General features: G+C 52.8%; 2 protein-coding genes across 2 annotated transcripts; both read left to right on the forward strand.

Annotated features, from left to right (window-relative positions):
* The first annotated feature begins 1579 nt into the window (after nucleotides 1-1579).
* Nucleotides 1580-13553, forward strand: LOC141573504 (smoothelin-like protein 2). Its single transcript, XM_074341858.1, has 9 exons — nucleotides 1580-1678; nucleotides 7180-7265; nucleotides 8374-8404; nucleotides 8677-8789; nucleotides 8987-9264; nucleotides 9938-10013; nucleotides 10959-11141; nucleotides 12165-12282; nucleotides 13414-13553. The coding sequence occupies exons 1-9, from the start codon at nucleotides 1580-1582 to the stop codon at nucleotides 13513-13515; spliced, it is 1086 nt and encodes a 361-aa protein (XP_074197959.1). The 3' UTR covers nucleotides 13516-13553.
* A 535-nt stretch (nucleotides 13554-14088) lies between these two features.
* On the forward strand, nucleotides 14089-16279 carry LOC141573572 (uncharacterized). Its single transcript, XM_074342484.1, has one exon. It carries the CDS (start codon nucleotides 14089-14091, stop codon nucleotides 16150-16152), a length of 2064 nt encoding a protein of 687 aa, XP_074198585.1. The 3' UTR covers nucleotides 16153-16279.
* Nucleotides 16280-16357: the final 78 nt, after the last annotated feature.

Consider the following 16357-nt stretch of genomic DNA (forward strand, 5'->3'; position numbering starts at 1 on the left):
TGGTATGTGGTGTCCATATTTATGCTTAGCTTTTCAGGTCTTTGTTAAAGTTCATGTGTATCTGGTGCTTTTCCGTGTCCACAGCTTTTCCACAGTCACGGTCTCACCTGAATGTCCCTACAGTGCGTGGCTATGGTTCCTGTTTCCTGAACATTCAGAGAAGACCGACACTGGCGAGGGGAGTGGGGTCCCCATCTGAGGGGAGCTCCCAGGTCTCATGGGAGAAGACCTTGAAGAGACTTAATATGCTGAACCAGGAGGAGTTCTTGGGAACCATCCAGTGCCCGTGGGCCAGAGAGGAGGCAGCTTGCTCGAGGGGAGAGGGAAGCTTCAGCTGGAATTCAGACCACCTGGGAGACTGACTGACTGACTGACTGGTATAATACTTTGCTCATAGTGTGAACCAGTTCTGGTTATTTTCCGCTCATCCCCAAACACAGAATCTACGTGTAGAGGACTCTTTTGTGGAAAACATGTTAACATAAGTAACATTTTTATGAGCCTGTTTTCCATAAAAGAGTGGTTTCGTTTTACAGTCTTGCCAATCCCTTGCCTGTCCGGCTTAATAGCAGACGGCTGGGTTCTCACCCCTGCTTGCAGCCTGTGGTAACGTCACACCTGGTGGGGCCTCCGGAAAACTCCAGAAAGAATGAGAGTCAGAAAGGCACATCCTGTCTTGCTGTTAGTGGATCCCCTGAATAAAGGTCTCAAGGACCCTTGAAGATTCCGCGGACCACGCAGAGAACTACGGCACAGACTCCCCTGCTCCCGGAGGAATCAAAACAGGATCAAGACTGCGAGCGTCCTGGGGGGAAATGCAGAACACACTAGGTTTCCGAACCCACGGATTTTTAACAGGTGTTCACTTTTTAAATTACTGCAGTCAGAGGCACAGCGGCAGGTGGAGACACAGCCCTGTGGCCTCGCTGTGTGACAGCTTGTCCACGCCCGCCCACCTCCCGCAGCACGGGTCAAGATGCCTCCCACCCGCCTCACCCGGGGGAGGGTCCGCGAAGAGCACCCAGGTTTTTGCAGAAACACCCAGGAGAGCCTGGCATGTCCTGTCTGGTGTTTATGACCAGGAAACACATTCTGACTCCCCAGGGCCGCCTTGAGCTATAGGCCACCAAATGACTGGGGCCAATTCCTCTGAATTTCCCAGCGCAGGAGGAAAGTAGGGCTGTGATCAAACCAAAGTGTAAACCGTTACCCCAGGCAAATTGACAATTAAAAGGCAGTTTTTTGTTTTTGAAAAGTCATTTCCAAAAGACACTTCTTTTCTATGATTCTTTAAAAAAAAAAGCAAATGGCCACTTACACAAAGTGCAATTTTCTACCTCGACTTCATCCTACGTAGGCAGCTTCTTTACACCTAGAAGGCCTCGATGTAGCAAGTTTTCTTTTGAAAATTCGGGGGGGGGGTGGGGAACGTCGCAAGCACCTTTTTCATTTTATGTACACAGGCCTTCTCTAAGCGGACAGTAAATCTAACCAGGGGGTGCTGGGCACTTCTCACTGGCCAAACGTGGTCTGTTATGCTACCATTTCTATCTTCTGAGATCAAGACCCAGCAGAAACGATGAGCAAGCACCGGCAGGCCCGCTGCTTCCACCTCCTGTCGACCGGGCTCCGCTCACCTGTTAAGGCCTTTGTCCCGTGTTGCTGTTGTCCGGTTCAGGTGAGGCACCTGTCACCGACTGGGGTTCTGCTCACCTGCCGGGCCCATTAAGGAGTCCAGATGAGGTGAGGTCTCATCCAGTCCGAACAGAGTGATCAACCCAGGTCCTGGAAATTGTAACAACCTCCATGGGGTTCGAGTGGCCACCACCGTCACCCTGCCGGGCCCCACGCCCAGAGGCGCCACGTCCTTGCTGAGCCCCTAGAGATGGGGCTTTGGTGGGACTGGCTCGGAGGTGGGGGCGGGGGAGAGGCCCTAGTTTCACTGTTTGAGATCCTGTCAGTGAGAACGCATTAGAAATTGTAAAGCGCTCTTGCTGGACAGGAGAGCTCTCTGTAAGGGCTGGAGCCTGTGAGCACTGCCACCTCTGCCCCAGACCGCTGGGTGCCCACCCCTGCTGCTTCCCAAGCCTCAGTCTTCCCATCTTGTACAATGAGGACAGTGGATAAGGTGAGTGGTTTTCCATCTGTGCTTCCCTAGGACCCGCTGTACATTACATCCCATGAATTATTTCTTTTATAGCAGGAAATCTGTGCCTCTTAATCCCTTTCACCTGTTTTGTCCGTTCTTCCACTCTCCTCCCCTCTGGCAGTCACCCGTTTGTTCTCTATATCTATGACACTGTTTCTGTTTTGTTTTTTAGATTCCACGTGTAAGTATTTGTCTCCCTCTGTCTGACTTATTTCACTTAGCATAATACCCTCTAGGTCCATCTATGTTGTCACAAGCGGCAAGATTTCACTCTTTTTTTTATGGCTGAATAGGATTCCATTGTGTGTGTGTGTGTGCGTGCGCGTGTGCGCTGCATCTTCTCAAACCAATCATCTGTTGATGGGCACTTGGTTTGTGTCAGTGTCTGGGTTATTGTAAATAATGCTGCAATGAATATAGGGGTGTATATATCTTTTTGAATTACTGTTTTTGTTTTCTTCCGGTAAACACCCAGAAGTGGAATTGCTGGATCATATGGTGGTTCCATTTTTAGGGTTTTTTTTGAGGAACCTCTATAGTGGCTACACCATTTTACATTCCCACGAATGGTGCGTGGAAGTTCCCGTTCCTCTCCATCCTTGCCAACACTGGTTGTTTCTTGTCTTTATGATCATAGCCATTGTAACAGGCGTGAGGTGGTATCTCGTTGTGGTTTTGATTTGCATTGTCCTGATGATTAGAGATGTCGAGCATCTTTTCATGTGCCTGTTGGCCATCTGTGTGTCTTCTTTGGGCAAATGTTTATTCAGATCCTCTGTCCATTTTTAAACTGGGTTGTTTACTTTTTTGATACTAAGTTGGATGAGTTCTGTGTATATTTCAGGTACCAACCCCTATTGGCTATGTTATTTGCAAACATCTTCTCGCCTGGCCTGTGTATCTCTAGATCTCTCCCCCTATGAGTAAAAGAAGCCCCTTGTTTGTGAGTGTGAGGTTGATCCAGTACTGCCCACAGGGGACCATCATAAGGAAGCTTGATTTTTGCCTCCCAGTCTTCATTCAGACTTGTTCCGTGGGGGTGGTTCATTATCACCCTTTTGAATTGAATACAGAGACGGGGTTTTTTGGACACTCTTCTTTGGCAAAAAAATTCCTAGGTCACTTCAAGTTCTAAAAGTCTCATTTCAGTAATTGCAATTTTAAAGAATATACAGAATGGTCAAATTAATGGAGATGGAGGATAGAATAGTGCTTGCCAGGGGTGGGGGGCCGGGGCTAATGGGGAGTTATTGTTTGGTGGGCATGGGGTTTCCACTGGGGATGATGAAAATCTTCTAGAGATGGATTTATAACAATGTTATAACGTGTACTTGGTGCCACGGAATTATACATTTAAAAACGGTTAAAATGGTAAATTTTATGTTATGTTTTACCACAATTAAAAATGCAAAAAAGTACAACCCAAAAAATAATTTAAAGTTTATTTGAGGAAAACGTCTCCCTTGTACCTTCCCCATCTGTTTTGTTTTGTTTTGTTTCTTGACTCTGCATATGCTTTTTGTTTATTTATTAACTTAATTGAAGAATAGTTGATTTAGAATGTATTAATTTCTGGTGTACAGCATAGTAATTCATATATATATATATATATATATATATATATATATATATATATATTCCTTTTCATAATCTTTTTCATTATAGGCTATCACAAGGTAGTCAATATAGTTCCTTGTGCTATACAGTAGGCCCTTGGTGTTTATCTATTTTATATATAGTAGATGGTATCTGCAAATCCAGAACTCCCTTTTATCCCTCCACCCCCACTCCATCTCCCCTGGTCACCATAAGTTTGTTTCCTATGTCTGTGAGTCTCTCTGTTTTGTGAATAAGTTCATTTGTGTCATTTTTTTAGATTCCATGTATAAGCGATATCAGGTGGTTTTTTTTTTTTCTCTTTCTGGCTTCCTTCACTGTAAGTAATGATACATACAGTGTACTGTATGATAATCTCCAGGTCCATCCATGTTGCTGTAAATGGTGTTACTTGGTTTTTTATGGCTGAGTAGTATTGCATTGTATAAATATAGCACTTCTTCTTTATCCAGTCACCTGTTGATAGACATTTAGGCTGCTTCCATGTCTTGGCTATTGTATATAGTGCTGCTATGAACATTGGGGTGTATGTGTCTTTTCAAATTAGAGGTCCCTCCAGATATATGCCCAGGAGTGGGATTGTTGGATCATAGGGTAAGTCTATTTTTAGTTTTTTAAGGGATCCCCATACCTGATCTATTTTGGATAGGCCGTATGCAACAGGAAAAAGTGTGAGTGAGTGTGTGTGTGTGTGTGTGTGTGTGTCTGTGAGATAAACTCCTATTTCCCCTCCCCTACTGCTCATACACCCTGAGACTCTCTTTCTCACTCACTAGGCTGATTTTCCTTCCTCCAGAGTTGACGCTGGGGAGAAGGGGAGGAAAGGGGCAAGAAAGGTCTTATTCTGACTGGTGCCATGAGCCCTAGTACCACAGCATCTCGCCGGGTCTGGTATGTGTATAAAGCTGACTCCTCACCTAGTGGGGCCCTTTTGTAAGTTCTTCCCAAATCTGCTAGCCCACACCATTATTGGGGTCTCTCACCACAGGTGAGTCCCTTGGTCTGACCTCCCCTACACTCACAGGCAGCCTAGGCTTCAGCTTCCTGCTGCTAAGGCCTCAGCTGCCCTCCAGGTGGCGCCCTTGGCCAGGTTTTATCACGCTCTATGCCGCTTCCTCTGCCACAGCTCATGTCTGGTACACAGCAAACAGTCACACGTCTTTTCCTCCCAACAGATTTTAGGGGAACCAGTTTCCAGTGCAGCAAACTGCCTTCACTTTACTGTCAAGACCAGTGGTAGCCAGCAAGTCTGTCATGCAATCTATTTTTAAAATCAGATTCATTAAGATAAAATTTACATGAAGTAAAATTCACCAATGTTACTATCTACCACCACTTACCAGCACCACAATCAGGATAAAGAACATGTCTGTCGACTAAAATGGTTCGTTGTGTCCTTTGCCTCACCTCTTACCTCTGGCCCTTAGCAACCACCAATCTGATTTCTATCCTGATCCGTTTTCCTTCTCCAAAGGAATCGTGTTTTAAGGATTTACATATTATAAATGGAATCACACAACATACACTCATTCATATCTGATTTCTCTCACTTAGTATAGTCTTTGCGAACCATTCATATCTTTGCTTGTATTACTAATTTTTCTCTTTATCACTGAGTAGTGTTCATTTTATCTAGACACTACAGTTTACTTATTCACCCAATGCTAGAATTAGGTTTCCAAATTTTTATCATTATGAATATAGCTGCTATAAACGTGTATACACGTCTCTGTGTGGATATGTGCTTTTATTCCTCTTAAATAAGTATCGAAGAGTGGAATTTCTGGGTCATATTGTAAGTGTATGGTTAACTTGATTTAAAAAAAAAACTACCAAATTATTTTCCAGAGTGACTATCATTTTGCATTCCCACCAGCAATGAATTAAAGTTCCAGTTGCTCTATATTCCTGGCAACACATAGTATTGTTGGCTTTTTTTTTTTTTTAATGTAGCCACCCTAGTGTTTGTGTATAGTGGTATTTTATGTGGGTTTTTTCCCCCCATATGTCTGTACTCTTAACGTTGTGCACATGAAATTATAGTATATGGAGAGGGGCTGGGCTGGGGATGGAGAAGCAGGAGTCATCGGTATGGAGGTGGGGGTGGGTGACACCACCCAGAAAGGGTCTGCGGGTGAAAGGGGTCAGGCCCAGATCAGAGCCCTGGGGACCACGGTTAAAGGGTGAGGGAAAGAACAGCCACTCAGGAAGGTCCCTGGGGAGGAGAAGCTGAGGGGGTGGGAGGGCAGTCAGGACTGGCAGGAGGAGGGATGGTCCTCAGGGGGCAGTGCCGGAGGGCCTGGAGGGGGTTCTGAAGAGTTCTGAGGAGCAGTTCCAGGGAACTGGAGCCTCCAGGCAAACTGGGAGCAGGAGGAGCTGCCCAGACTTGGCTGGATTTGACTGCTGCCCCCAGAGGGGTGCTGGGACTAGAGGCAGGGCCCTGGGTTCTGGTCCTGTCTTTGCGGACCTTACTTGTGGCCTCGGGCCTGTCCCTGTCCCTCCCGGGGCCTCCGTTTCCCCATCTCACCTCCTGGCTTCATGGTTTGGGCCTGGCAAGGATTTGACTGCATGAGGTGATGGCAGGGGACTCAGGAAGCCTTGTCCCATATTCCACTTCCAGCCCAGCAGCACAGCAGATCAAGGGACCAGCAGGTGGTGGACAGGTCACAGCCAGGGGAAGGGAAGCTGGAAGGGTGGGTGCCAGAGACCCTGGGACTCAGTGGGAGGTCGGCCTCGATAGCCTGCTGACATGAGGGCTGGTGAATATGGAGGGAGTTCAGCAGGGTCCATCAGCACTCACCTCCTCCACAGTCTGGTACCTGGCAGGAGCTGGGGGAGGGTTGGAGGAGGGGCCTTGAGGGGATGGCTGAGAGGAGCCCCTGGGGCCTGGGGCAAGCTGCAGCCTCCCCCCAGGTGGTGTGGAGCCATCTCTTGGGTAGCACTGGTCGTCGATCACACCCTCCCCACCTCAGCATCACCCCCTCTGCCCTCCCTCCTTCTCTCCCTGCCCCTCTGCCCCTCTTCCTCCCACTCCTGGTTCATCTCTCCTCTCCTAGGCTCATCTCCAGCTACTGACTCAGTGGTCTGACTGTCAGCAGTCAGAGAAGCCAAGGGGGATGGTATGATTCTGGTACTGTCTGCCCAAAACCCACTGCAAGCCCCATCTCTGCCCTTGCCAGTCACAGATGGAGCCCTGCCCAGCCCCTCCCAGATGTCATCATGGTACATCAGGAGAGACCAGATAACCTGCCTGAGGTGGGAGAGTGTGGGTGGATCCTGGGCAGCTAGTCTCTAGAAACTATCAACCGTTAGGGTTCCCACCCTAGAGACACACCAGCCTTCCTTCTCCGGGAAGCTGGGAGAGAAGGCCAGACCCCTGCCTACCCCCACTCCCCTCTATGCTGCCGGACCAGGCACAGGCCCAGGTGCACATCGGCCATGGGGCCAGGGACCAAGCTGTTCAGTCCCGCCCAAACTTCCCCACCTGGCCATTCCTCAGGTTCTGCAAAGGAAGTGGCTGGGCTTTCCTGGCAGAGACCAGGGTCTCCGAACTCCAGGCTCCCGTGCCCAGACCTGGAGGGGCTGAGTGCTACTTGGGGCAGAAGCTGTAGCAGAAGCCTCTCTCCTAGTCTCTATCAAAGATTCCACCCAGAGAAAGAATGCAGGGAGCAGTCTGGCTCACCGTGTGCAGAGAGCTACTTACAAAACACACACACACACACACACACACACACACACACATACACACACACACACACACCTCATGCACGCCTTTTGGCATTTGACTTTCTCATGAAATAATTGCTGGAAGGCTCCTTGGATTAGGTAACCCAGAGTTCCTTCCTGTCCCTGTGGAGGAGGGAGAGAGGGGGGATTGGCGTTCAGCATCTGTTAGGTAGATCCAGCTCCTTTGGGGTAGAGCAGGCCAGTCCAGGAGGTCTGTGGCTGCAAACATCTTCGGAAGCCTAGTGTGACAGAAACAAGTCTTTCAGGCCTCTCGTTCCCCTGCCACCAGGCTGTGCCTGCCCAGCCACTAACCCTCCTTCAAGTGGGCCAGGCCTGGGAAGGAGAAGGCTAATCAGGAAAGGCTTTTTGCACAAAGAAGGAGGAGATGCTCCCATTTTTTATTTTAAATCAACTTTACAATGTAAGTGAGATCAGACAGCACCTTTGCCCATCGTTCTGTCATTCCGAAGCAAAAGCTATTTTCACTCCTCCCTTTCTCGTGATGTTTGGAGGTTGGGGGGTATGGAAGGGAGGAATATCTGGGTTCCAGCATGAAAGGGGTGTTGAGAGGGAATCGAGGTGGGAGCCCTGGCCTGTAACCACAGGCCAGGGACTGAGACTTGATGGAGGCATAGAGGTGAATAGTCCCATGGTCTCTGACCCAAGAATTTGGAGATTCGGTCCTAAGCACACCTTCTCTTCTCTGTTTGACCTCAGTCACTTGTGGATGCCCCAACAGGGGCCACTCAGTGAGCTCAGAGCCCCGTGACCACTGGCAGGAAGGACACAGGAATCTTGTTACACAGAGTGGGGCTGGGAGGGGAGAGTGCATAATTGCAGAGACAAGGAGGGACCTCACCACCTGTCTCCCTCTCCCTTAGGTGCAAGAAATTCCAGGCCAAGATGCCACACGTAAGTATGTGCTTGTGAGGGCCGTGTCCACGGCTTAGAGCGGGCAGTCATGTGCACAGGGTGACAGTTCTGGGGGTTACTGCTGCCGCTCTCAGGTCCCCCAGAGCAGTGGGGGAATCCCTACCCCCAGTAGTACCTGGGCCCTGAGAGTGAGAGCCCCGTGGGAACGCATAACCTACGTCCGCTGTCTCCTAAATCAAGTCCACTTGGGGGTCGAGACCTTCCTCTGACGGCCGGCAGTCCCTCCCACATGTCGCACACTGCTTCTCCAGGGTCAAGGGGGTCTCCGCCTTGGCACTCCCCCTGAGCTCCGCACCGAGGGAGACGAGAGGCTGGGCGAGCTCTTCTCCAGCGCCACTGGCGGCACTCCCCCTCGCCGCATCGCGTGGGTCACAGGGGCTGGGGTTGGGGGTGACCCCGAGCCGCCAGGCCCCGCCCCCAGGCCCCGCCCCCAAGCGGCGCCCATTCCCGGGGCTCGCCGGGCTCGCCCCGCCCTCTGCCCGCCCCTCCCACCGCCCCTCAGTTGAACCCAGGCTGGAGTCCTCCTGGGTGGTTCTGAGGCCCCTGTTAATGCCATGGCTGAAACCCCCCCGACCCCTGCTGGTCACCTGTTTCAGGTCCGGGTGATGGGCCCCCCGAAGCCGCCCAAACCATCCCAACACCAGAGCCCCTCAAGCCTCGCCCTGTGAGCCTCTCCTTGCGGCAGCCTCACCAGCCAGTCACAGCCGTCACACGAGTCTCCGAGAAGTTCTCTGGGGAGACCTCAGCCACAGCTCTCTCGCCCACGTCTGCTGCCATCCTGGGGGGCCTCAGCTCAAGCCCCAGCGCGGCCACCACATCCTGGACTCCCAGTCCCAGTGGTAGGAGCAGGAGACCATGACCTCAAAATGGGAGGGAGGGCAGGGGCTGGGGGTGGTTTGCAAGAGACTCAGAAATCCTGGGGCCGGGCCCTACCCGCTCTGCCTGTCACTGCCACCCCCGTCCCCAGCTCGCCTGCTCCATCAGATGGGGCCCATCTTTCCCGGCTCGTCTCCCAGAGGTGCTGTGAAGTAGCCTCATCCTGCGGGGTATGACCATGGCTTTTACTGCAGATCAAGGCTGTGGTTAGAAGGTGGCCGCCTACCCTGCACACTTTGTGTGTAACAGACCTGGCGTGGTCCCCCTGGGGCTGTCTTGGACCTGTGATCAGGCCCCAGTGGTGTGTCCTTGGGTCGGGCTGTGTGGATTTCCAGAATGAGGGCTTGGTAACATGGTGTCTACTGGATATGCAGCACAGGAGGTCCTGGGCTCTGTGCTCTCAAATGCAGTGAGGAGTACTTTAAAGGACCTCTTTTATGTCATTGCTCTATGTTCCAACATCCTTTCTCCTCAACTGTTGGCCCAGGCAGGGTCAGCTTAGCCCAGAGGTCCTGTCAGTGCCCAGAGTGATGCTGGGTGAATAACTCAGGGCGGGGTCAAAGGATGGGAGGCAGGCAGTGGTGGCCCTCCCCAAGACCAGGGTTTGTTATTTCTCTCCCTCCCTTTGTCCCGCAGAGAAGAACTCTTCCCTCCCACGGTCTTTCTCCAGCTCTGGCTATGGGGGGGTGACGGCCTGCAGGAACGATAACAGGTGAGTCAGGGCCCCTGTTCCCGGTGGCACGGTGGTCACTCCCCTGGAACTGTCTGGGCTTGGCCTTGGACCCAGGCTACCCAGGCCCCTGCACGGAGCTCCCAGTGCCAACCCCAGGAGGAGGCACCTTCCTTGGCTTGGTGCCTCTGGATAACTAAGGCAGCAGTGTCGCTGAGTGGGGTTTGAGAGGAGAAATGAGGCAGCGAAGCTTGGTAGAGAGTTTTGTTTGGAACAATACGGCGGAGGGCTGGTTTCTTTTTAGGATCCTTCAAAGCAAGTCTGTCCAAAGATTGGAGAGAGTTTCTCAGTCCCCACAGGATGGATCTTCAGCCATCCTGGCTAGGCTCCCTCTGAGCTGGGGGCTTCCTGCTTGTGGACTGAGGAGTTAACTGGAGAGGCCCTTACCCTGGGGGAGGCCTGTGAGGGGGTTCCCTGTTACAGGCTGCCTCCTGGCCTCTGGTTGTCCCCATGCGCTGCCCCCAGGCCCTCTGAACTGTGATCAGAGCTGGGTGTTGGGTGGGGTCTGGCTTGGCTTTTCTCTCCCCCTCTTAATAATAAAAGGAGAATTGTGACTTTGTGACAAACTGTTTTGGGGGGAAACAGAGGGGATCTTATTTAGTGGTGGCGAGGAGGGGGCCTGATCCTGGTGGGGCTGGTTCTGGGTGCTTGTCCTGCCAGGAGGCCGCCCCCGCCCACCCCAGGCATTGACACCTGCCGAGGGGCGATTATGCCCAGAGAGGGGGCCCACTGCTGGCCAGGCCGGCCTCAGACAGCAGCTCAGTTCCAAAAACCTGCGGAACCGGTTGGGAGCTGGAACAGGGTTGCTTCCTCTCTGCCTATAGCCCAGCCGCTGCCTCATTTCACATTCAGTGGGGTGGAGGCCCGGGGCCTGTGCGAGCTAGTGATGGCCAGATCTGTGCTCTTGACTCAGTGGTCTCTCCTCAGCCCACCTCGGGTGACGCCACCCCAGTCGTCCCCCTCCCCGCAGCCGCCAGCCACGACTCAGGCCCATCGGCAGGGGGAGCGTCGCCGGGAGCTGGTGCGGTCACAGACGCTGCCCCGCACCTCGGGGGCACAGGCCCGGAAGGCATTGTTTGAGAAATGGGAGCAGGACACAGAAGCCAGCAAGTATGGATGCTCATAGCACCCTCCCAGATCAGTCTGGGCCCCCAAAGGAAGCCTGAGCCCACACTGGGGTCAGGCAGGCAGGCAGAGCAAAGCTGGCCCTGTCCTGTTCCCCCGAGGGCAGTTCCCCAAGATGTGACCTCTCAGGCAAGACATAGGTCAGGGCTGGCTACAGGGCCGGCTGAGGGGCAGGTGGCTCCAGTTCTGGGGAGGGAGGCTGTGATGAGGCCCCAGCCCCTCTCCCACATTCCCAGAGGGAACTCCAGGCACCCTCACACCCACATCCCTCATCCAACTGAAGAGGTTGGTTTCCAGGCATGACTGGGGAGACCAGAGGGCAGTCACTGGGATTCCCAGCAGAAGCTGGAGGTGACACAGTGAGACCCCAGTACCACTGGCTCCCTGTCACACTACACCACCCGCCCCATTAGAAACGGCCACCTTTGCATGTTTATCCAGCCCTCCTGTCAGTGAGTGGTATTGACTCCTGTTACATTTAGGGTTGGCCCAGGCCTATGAGACAATGACCCCCCCCCAGTCGTGGCTCCCAAGGCTCTGACTCTGGTGAGGGGGACAGACCCAGGAAGTGTCCCACTGACCCAGACAACCTGATCTTGGCCGATAAAGAGTGTCTTTGGGGCCTAGAATAGGAAACCATGAGGGAGGGTGGCCTCGGAAAGAGCTCAGAGGAGGGGTGGGATGGAGGCAAGGAGGGTTTTCCAAGCAGAGGGCAGGGGCATGGGCCATGTGGGCTCAGGTCCTCTGCCGCAGGATCGCCAGTGTGGGAAGTACACAGGGGGCCTGGAGGCTGGAAGGGGGCTGGTCCTGCCGGACCCCATCACTGGACGCAGTGCAGCTGGGACACGGGGCGCACGCCTGGACGTGGGCGTGGGGCTGGGAGGTTGCCTGCCGACAGAGCATCTCCCTGGGTGAGCAGAGCTGGTGAGGCACATTCCCGGAGCAGATGGCAGCTGAGAGGCAGCCCCCTGGCCCCCAGCCCCCAGCAGGCCTGCCCTCTCTCCACAGGGGGAAGGGCGAGACCCGGGGAAAGCTGAAGCGCTCACAGAGCTTCGGAGTGGCCAGCTCCAGCAGCATCAAGCAGATTCTGCTCGAGTGGTGTCGCAGCAAGACCATCGGCTACCAGGTGAGGCAGGCTGGCCCGGCTGTTGGGCCCCTCCAGAGGCCGCAGTGGACATCACCCACCTACCCTGCTCTTGTTCCCTGAGCCAGTATGGATGCTAAAATTTTCAGAAAGCTGATTATAACAACAGAGCCATTCCTCTTTGGCCAATCTTGGAATCAATTCCATTTAAAAACCATTATGTGCTTAACGCTGGGAGTAAGATGAAGTGCCTTCTCCATGGAGTTTAGTGGCCAGAGGGTGTGCCAGACAATTAAAAATGACTAAAATCAGAGAGATGATTATAAGGGCTGTGAAGGAAGTAAAGTGGGTGCTATCTGCAGTATTTCAAGAAAATTATTTAACATGCTGACTTTATTTTTTGAGAGGGAAGAGGTAATCACATTTTTTTTTTATTTATTTACATATATACTATATCTTAAAAATATATTTTTATTGAAGTATAGTCAGTTTACACTGTTGTGTCAATTTCTGGTGTACAGCACAATACACAGTCATATAGGAACATACATAGATTTGTTTTCTTATTTTTTAACCATAAGTTACTAGAAGATACTGAATATCGTTCCCTGTGCTATACAGTATAAACTTGTTTGTCTATTTTATTTATAGTGTTAGTATCTGCAAGTCTCCAATGCCCAGTTTATCCCTTCCCACCCCTTTCCCCACTATTTTTAATGGAGGTACTGGGATTGAATCCAGGACCTTGTGCGTGCTAGGTACACACTAGCCACAGAGCTATACCTCCCCCCAACATGCTGACTTTAACATTCTAGGTGTCTTCTCTGTGTGTGCACACAGGGTAGACCTCTGAAAAGGGGCATTGTAATTGCTTCTAGACTAATGGCTGTGCTGAGACAAGGTGAGATGGGCAAATTTTCCCATGCCGAGGTAAAGAGCTGTTCACTTGGTTTCCAACAGTTTTTCTCAGAGTGAATTGCTCACCTACTCCAAAACCCTTCCTACAGAAATTTTAGAGTCATCACTGATTCAGTGGTAACCCCTAATAATAGAGTGGTGAATTTTATAATCAGACATGGATGCTGAGAGTTCAGAGGACATGGCAACATTTTAAAATATCTAACTGTAAGGTGTATTCCCCTCCCGCCGCCCTGACTGGTGCTCATTTTGTAGGTCAGCTACTTTTCTTGGAAGCAGTGTGGCCAAGGGGAGGAAGAATGTCTCTCAGATGTCAGCTTTGAGGAGGAGGAGTTCAGATGCCCAGAACTGGGCTAGCACTTCTGAATCTTCCTGAAGGCCGGGCCCTGTGACTTCCTTGGGAAGCTCTGCACCACCTCACCCCCACCCCTGCGCTGCTGGAGCCTGGGGCCACTCTGGTCTGCAGCCCAAATCCTGCCTCGTTGTGCTGGGGGGCCAGGCTGGGGTTGGAGAGAGGGCCTGGCAGGAGGTAAGTGTCACCTTTGGTGGGGGAAGGATGGCTTGGACCCTGGGAAAAAGCCTGACTGTGGTTGCATCTAGACCTAATAAAAGAGGTGTCACTACAGGGTGGGACATGAGGCAGGGGAGGGGCGCACGTGTAGCCAAGCTGCCATTTCGCTTCGGTGTCTGTTCAGTGTGCCTGGCCAGTTTCCTACTAGCCTGTGTCACTGTGCCCGAATCGTCTTTGTGTTATGTTTCCCCAGTATTTTTGGTTGCTGCAGCTCTTTGCTTGGCAACCACTCTGGCTGCTGGTCCAGGGATGGCCCCTGAGGTGGTCCCTGGGCTCTGTCCAGCAGACCCCCAACTCACAATCAGGGGAGAGTTTAATTCTTTCACACAGGAGTCAGCTGAGACTACTTCTGTACACGGATGTGGAGTCAAATGGAGAGCTGCCTGCAGGTAGATGTTGCTGTTCCACGTCAAGGTGAGAATGACAGGATAACCCAGCATCAAAAGCTCCCAGAGGAGGTTCCAGTGCTAGGCTGGGATCAGAATCAGGCCCCAGCTCTGTCTCGACCTAAAGGTAATAAGATCAAAGCTGTAGATATAGATCTACCTTTGGATCTTCTGGGAAGCCCAGATCAGCCTCCAGAGCCCCCTGAGGAGGCTGAAATGTCCTCATCCCTGCAGGAGGCCCAGGCTCAGCGTCCAGAGCCCACTCAGGAGGTTGAGTCTCCACCCCAGCAAGAGGGTCCTGCTCAAAATCCACAGACCCCTGGGAAGGTTGAATCTTTTCCGCCCCAGGCAGAGGCCCAGGCTCAGCGTCCAGAGGCCACTGAAGAGACAGAACCAGCTCCACTTCAGCAGGGGGCTCTGTCTCAGCCTTCAGAGGGCCCTGAGGAAGTAGGCGCTGCAGTCCCTTGGGGGGAGGGAGGGCTTCAGGAGCTTTTAGCTGAACAATTAAGGCCTCATGGTCCCAATGAGAATGAAGCTCAGCAGTCAGACCTGCACAGTGTCAGTGTTAACCCTGTGGATCTGGCACTTACTATAAATCCAGAGGTCACTAATGTGGTTGAAACTTCTCCAGTTCTGCAGGAGGCCCCCTATCAGCCTCCAGAGAGCCCTGAGGAGGTGGAACCTTCTCCAGTCCAGGAGGAAGCTGCGTCTCAGCCTCCAGAGAGCCCCGAGGAGGTGCAACCTTCACTTGAGCAGGAGGCCGAGGCTCAGCCTGCAGAGCATCCTGAGGAGGCGGAACCTCCTCCATTCCCTCAGGAGGCCCAGGCTCAGCCTGCAGAGCGCCCTGAGTATGACTCTGCCCCACTCCAGCAAGAGGCCCCAGCGCAAGTTCCGGGGTCCCCTGGTGAGAATGTACCTCAGTTTCCAGCGAGTGAAGAGGCAGCAGCTCGACCTGGAAGTAACTATCCAGCTCACTCCAAGCTGTCCAGTGTTACACTTAAACCTGTGGATTTGGAACTTATGGTCACTCCAGAGCCTGCTAAGGAAGGCGAGTTTACCGCAGCCCAGCAGGAGCCCCGGCCTCAGCCTCCTGAATATTCTGTGGAGGCAGAACCTTCTCCAACCCCGCAGGATGCCACAGGTCAGCCTCCAGAGCCTCCTGAGGAAGCTGAGCCTTCTCCAGGTGAACAGGGACGACCGGCTCAGCCTTATGAGCCTAATGGGGAAGTTGCACCCTTCTCAACCCAGCAGGAGAGCCCAGCTCAGCCCACAGAGCATCCTGAGGTGGTGAACCCAGCCACCCAGCAGGAGAGCCCAGCTCAGTCTCCAGCAGAGATAGAGCCTTCCGCAACCCAGCAGGAAAGCACAGCTCAGCGTCCACAGTCTCCCGCTGAGGCCGAACCCTCTCCAGCTCATTCTCAAGATCATGTGACAACAGCTTCTCCTCCAGGCCAGGATCAAGCTCAGTCTCTGCAGTGGCCCAGTGTCACTGTTAAACCTGTGGACCTTGCACTCACCATAACTTCAGGGCCCACAAGTGAAGCTGGACCTTCTCCGCCCCAACAGGAGGCCTCATCTCAGTCTGCAGGGTCCCCTGAGCAGTTGGAACCGTTACTGGTCGAGCAGGAGGTTCCGGAACAGCCTCCAGCCCCCTCAGGAAATGGTGAACCTTCTCCAGTCCAGCTTGAGCCCCCAACTCAGCCTCCAGAGACCTCTACAGCTGCCACAGCTCAACATCCAGTACATAATGAGGTGACGTTCTCACCTGCAGGGCCAGGTGAAGCTCAGCATCCAGTGGTGCCTAGTACCATAGGCAAACCCCTGGATCTCACAGTTGTCATCACTCCAGAGCCTGCTAAGGAGGCTGAAAGTTCCCCAGAGCAGCAGGAGGGCTCTGCTCATTTTCCCGTTCCCCCCGAGCAGGCTGAAATTTCTCCAGTCCAGTCTAAGCCTCTTTCTCCGTCTCCGGAGCACCCTGGGAAGGTTGAATCTCCCAGGACAACAAGAGGCCACAGCTCAGACTACAGGTCCCCCTGAGGGGGTGGGGCTTTCTTCAGTCCAGGAGGAAGCCCCGTCTCAACCTCCAGAGCCACCTAAGGAGGTTGAGATGACAGTTGGAACACCAGGACAGAATCACGCTCAGCATTCCAGCTCGCCCAGTGTCACTGATAAAGCTTTGGACCTGGGGCTGACCGAGGCCTGGCTCAGACGCAGCAGCCTGAGGGCACCAGGGAGGCCTGGC

The sequence above is a fragment of the Camelus bactrianus genome, chromosome 16, assembly GCF_048773025.1.
Source record: "Camelus bactrianus isolate YW-2024 breed Bactrian camel chromosome 16, ASM4877302v1, whole genome shotgun sequence".
Classification (NCBI taxonomy): domain Eukaryota; kingdom Metazoa; phylum Chordata; class Mammalia; order Artiodactyla; family Camelidae; genus Camelus; species Camelus bactrianus.

Excerpts from the sequence above, each read along its gene's own strand:
- LOC141573504 (XM_074341858.1), top strand. The coding sequence starts at position 1,580 with ATGAGCAAGCACCGGCAGGCCCGCTGCTTCCACCTCCTGTCGACCGGG. Across the intron at positions 7,266-8,373 it reads CCCACCTGGCCATTCCTCAG|GTGCAAGAAATTCCAGGCCA; the intron begins GTTCTGCAAAGG and ends CCTCTCCCTTAG. Across the intron at positions 10,014-10,958 it reads GCCTGCAGGAACGATAACAG|CCCACCTCGGGTGACGCCAC; the intron begins GTGAGTCAGGGC and ends GTCTCTCCTCAG.
- LOC141573572 (XM_074342484.1), top strand. The coding sequence starts at position 14,089 with ATGTGGAGTCAAATGGAGAGCTGCCTGCAGGTAGATGTTGCTGTTCCA.